The sequence below is a fragment of the Pundamilia nyererei genome, unplaced genomic scaffold (genome assembly GCF_000239375.1).
Source record: "Pundamilia nyererei isolate P.nyererei 1_Seehausen unplaced genomic scaffold, PunNye1.0 scaffold00001, whole genome shotgun sequence".
In the NCBI taxonomy this organism is placed as follows: Eukaryota; Metazoa; Chordata; class Actinopteri; order Cichliformes; family Cichlidae; genus Pundamilia; species Pundamilia nyererei.
Window position 1 is genome coordinate 12,516,070 of NW_005187402.1, and position 4,710 is coordinate 12,520,779.

General features: G+C 39.7%; 2 protein-coding genes across 2 annotated transcripts in view; both read left to right on the plus strand.

Annotated features, from left to right (window-relative positions):
• Positions 1 to 1,616, plus strand: part of LOC102205841 (protocadherin gamma-B5-like) — a 6,035-nt gene extending 4,419 nt beyond the window's left edge. Inside the window, exon 2 of the mRNA XM_005719986.1 lies at positions 1,512 to 1,616. Within this exon, the coding sequence (XP_005720043.1) occupies positions 1,512 to 1,616 (105 nt within the window). The remainder of the gene's footprint in view (positions 1 to 1,511) is intronic.
• Positions 1,617 to 1,627: 11 nt separating this feature from the next.
• LOC102206702 (protocadherin gamma-A11-like) overlaps positions 1,628 to 4,710 on the plus strand; it is a 14,874-nt gene continuing 11,791 nt past the window's right edge. Inside the window, exon 1 of the mRNA XM_013910507.1 lies at positions 1,628 to 3,955. Within this exon, the coding sequence (XP_013765961.1) occupies positions 1,759 to 3,955 (2,197 nt within the window). The 5' untranslated portion in view covers positions 1,628 to 1,758. The remainder of the gene's footprint in view (positions 3,956 to 4,710) is intronic.

The following is a 4,710-nucleotide window of genomic DNA, read 5'->3' on the forward strand; positions in this document are numbered from 1 at the left end:
TACAATGACAACACGCTGCCTGCTGACCAGACTCTGAAGAAAAGTCCATCAGACTTTGCTGATCCATTTGACACTCTGGGTCAATCTATTGAGGTAAGACACTCACAAATCTTTCCTCTGGTTCCCACACTTTTTGTTGTGTTTCTTTTTGTTTTAAAAAAAAAATATTTGTAAGACCGTTGTTCATGTCTTTATCTTGCACAGGTAGTATTGTCGTTTACTACGAATTGCTTATCATATGATGAAAAATTTCATTCAGAAATACCTTAAGGCATGTTGATCTCGACTATTTTTCTTTTTTCTTTACTTATCATGTAACTTACATCTTAGTTTGTTATTTGCGGGTGCTATTTTTCGTGATTTTGTATATTGTTGTTATGTGTTTTTCTGGGTCCTTGTGGCAAAAAGATTTAATGAAATAACTCATTCTTTAGCAAACTATACCGTATAAAACAATGCGGACTTATGCCATGGTTAACTTATTGTAATTGTTTGCTTTTATCAAAATAACTAATTCACACTATTGAAGAGCACGTGGCTGCGGGTATAGCAGAAACACATTTTGTATCTTTGCGTGGTTGGTCCTTCCAAATCTCAAATTAACTTTCTTTGGTGCTGAAATATTCCTCAGGGCCCCAGAGACCCACTCACTGTAATTGTTCTCTCTCTCTCTCCCTCTCTCTGTCTCCCTGTCTTTCCCTCTCTCGCGTGCGCACTCTTTCTATAGTTGTGCTCTTTCATTTAAATCGACGTCATTTCTAGTAATTGTCTGCGACCATTGATATTATTAATAATATTGATAATAATTATAATAGACATTTGTGTTGTTATTTGCCGAATTCTTTTTATTTTGCCGAGCTCAGCTCTGAATATGAAGTAGTCGGATATACCATTTTACATTTGAGTGATTTTTAACCTGGTATTAGCGAAGGTAAAAGAGTCTTAACAGAATTTTCTGTCAGGTTTATCTATGTGACCTTCAAAATAATAGCAATATCTACATACAACAGTTTGTTATTCATTTCTTCTTCCTTTGACAACGATGTAGAAACATTAGCTTAATTGTATCTAGAACGTTCGGCCCGCAAATCAAATGTTTTTCCGTTCAGTTGTGTTCTGTGAACGAAGAACACAAGATGTGTTATATGATGAGCCTGTTTATAGGTTATGTTCCTGAGGTAAACGAATGACATTTTATCACATACAGCAGATGTGTGTAGACATTTCTTGTTTGCCACTATATACACTCGTTAATTGCTTGTAGTTACAAACTGATTATAAAATGTTTACTGGGGAGGTACTTGTTACTGTTCTTCATGCACAAGTGGTATGATGTTCCTTGTCATCAGTAAATCGTGAAACACTATTTTTTTTTCTTTTAGTTAGCGATTTCTCGTAGTTTTGGTGTTTTCAATAAGCTTGTGTTTTGAAAAACCAATTCAAAGTTTATTTAACAATAAGTGAACATGACTTGTGTTTTCAGACATCGACAAACATATTTAATCACCTAGTGTGAGGATAAAAGGCAACTCGTGGTGTCGCTGTTGGCTGATAGCACACTGACACACACCACTCCACCCACTGCTACTACACAGATGTCGACTGTAATTCCCTGAGAACCAGTTACGTTTGCAGACATGTTTCTCCGTGTTTCATCGTGATATTACACTTTGGATTGTTGAATCGGTTACGAATCACGTTGTTGTTTTTGCTCTGGAAAGTGCATCAGAAGCACTGCGGTCACGTTTTTGTATCAGGATGGGAGACAAAGGATTTTCAGGGTTAAGACTGATTCTCCGGTCTGCTTTGTTTGTTGTAACGCTGCGCCTGGTTTATGGGGACCTGAGTTACTCTATTCCAGAAGAAATGAAACGAGACTATGTCATTGGAAACGTCGCGAAGGACCTCGGTGTTAATTTTGGAACCTTAGCTTCACGACAAGCCCGTGTTGATTTTGAAGGATCTCGGAAAAGGTACTGTGATATTAATATGAGAACCGGAGATTTGATCACATCGGAGAGAATTGACAGGGAAAGCCTTTGCGGGAAGAAACCTTCTTGTGTTTTAAAAGTAGATCTGGTGTTAGAAAATCCTTTGGAGCTTCACCATGTAAATCTGCATATCCAAGATGTGAACGACAATGCACCGCAATTTAACGAAAATTTGATAAAAATGGAAATAAGCGAGTCAGCAGAGAAGGGTAACCGCTTCTCAATTGAAGAGGCCCATGACGCAGATATTAGTCAAAATGCTGTGCAAAGATACAGCCTACATAAGAACGACAACTTTATTCTGGCTGTTGATAGCAATAGAGTTGAACTTGTTCTACAGAATAAACTTGATCGAGAGAAACAAAAGGAGATTAATTTACTTCTCACAGCTTTGGACGGTGGATCTCCTCAGAGATCCGGTACCGTAGCCATACACGTCACTGTGCTGGATGCTAATGATAACGCCCCAGAGTTCAGCCAGGCCGTTTATAAAGCCAGTCTGCCTGAAAACTGTCCTTTAGATACAACAGTGATTAAAGTCAGTGCCACAGATGCAGACGAAGGAGTGAATGGAGATGTAGCATATCAGTTTGGCCATGTGTCTGACAACGACATAAATGTATTTTCCATTGATTCCAAAACTGGAGAAATTAAAGTAACTGGTGTAATTGACTATGAAGAAAGAAGTTTTTTTGAAATGAGGGTAAAAGCCAAAGATGGTTTAGGACTAACATCTTATGCTAGAGTTTTAATAGATGTGACTGATGTAAATGATAATATACCATTTATATACCTGAAGACACTGACAAATCCTATACCTGAGAATGTGCCACCTGGTACAGAGGTGGGCATCATTAACGTGCAGGACAGAGACTCTGAATATAATGGACAGGTCCGCTGCTCCATCCAGCAGGGTGTCCCCTTTAAGTTGGTTCCTTCTATTAAAAACTATTATTCTCTGGTGAGCACAGGGAAACTGGACCGCGAACTAGTGTCTGATTACAACATTACAATCACTGCCACTGACGAGGGCTCTCCACCGCTGTCTTCTTCTAAAAGTGTTCAGTTATCTGTAGCTGACATCAACGACAACCCACCTGTGTTTGAGGAACAGTCGTACAACGCATATGTGAGTGAGAATAACAAACCGGGCTCCACTTTATGTTCCGTTAGTGCTCGAGACCCCGACTGGAGACAGAACGGTACAGTGGTTTATTCTCTGTTAGCTGGTGAGGTGAACGGTGCCCCGGTGTCCTCGTATCTGTCTGTGAACGGAGACACGGGTGTGATCCACGCTGCGAGGTCCTTTGATTATGAACAGTTCAGGAGTTTTAAAGTCCACGTGATGGCCAGAGACAACGGTTCTCCTCCTCTCAGCAGCAACGTGACCGTGAGTGTGTTCATCTCAGATGTGAATGACAACTCTCCTCAGATCCTGTACCCCTCCCCGAAGGGCAACTCCTTCATGACCGAGCTGGTCCCCAAAGCTGCACACGGAGGCTCTCTGGTGTCCAAAGTGATCGCGGTGGACGCGGACTCCGGACAGAACGCCTGGCTGTCCTATCATATATTCAAATCCACTGATCCGGGACTTTTTACCATTGGTGTCCACAGCGGAGAGATCAGGACACTGCGGGACATTTCTGAATCTGACAGCATGAAACAGAACCTTGTAGTGACAGTGAAAGATAACGGACAGCCCCCTCTGTCTGCCACCTGTTCTATGTATTTACTTATTTCTGATAACTTGGCGGAAGTGCCAGAACTGAAGGATTTGTCTTATGATGAGAAGAATTCCAAACTGACCTCTTATCTGATCATCGCGCTGGTGTCTGTGTCTACGTTTTTTCTGACTTTCATCATCATCATCCTGGGTTTGAGGTTTTGTCGCAGGAGAAAGCCCAGACTGTTGTTTGATGGAGCAGTTGCCATCCCCAGCGGTTATCTCCCTCCTAATTACGCAGATGTTGATGGCACAGGAACTTTACACAGCACTTACAATTATGATGCGTACCTGACCACAGGTTCTAGAACCAGTGACTTTAAGTTTGTGACATCGTATAATGACAACACGCTGCCTGCTGACCAGACTCTGAAGAAAAGTCCATCAGACTTTGCTGATCCATTTGAAGATCTCGATACTTCAATAGAGGTAGGATGCTGAAATAACTGGGTTATCAAAATTCCAGTGTTTTGTTATGTCTTTTAAGCTTTTACATTTATAGTATTGTCTTTGAAGTCCATCAGATTTTGCTGATGCATTTGAAGAATCAGATGTGTCTCTAGAGGTATGACTTATTTACTGGCGTTAAATTTATAAATCTGTTGGGGGGGATAAATTTCCACCTTAACCAATCAAACTTTCTTGTATAGATATTCGGAATCTTTTTTAGTTTTTTTAATTCCATATATTTTATTTCATTTAATACTAATGAAGACAGTCATATTGCAGTCAGATACTGCCTTAGTAGAAAAAGTGTCCTTAAATCTATTTTTATGTCACTATCATGCATTTTAATTTTCTCTTCTGAACTATGAACTTCAGCACGTGTATTAGAAGCTGCAATTCATTACATAATAGAAAGATTTAGGGGAATGATAATTAAGAAAAAAACATTTGGCTATAGAAATGGAAAAATAATTGACTTTATTTGTCAGGTTTTACTTTTTCCAAGTCCAGAATAAGAAATGAACTTTTCCCATTTCAAAAGATGTATTA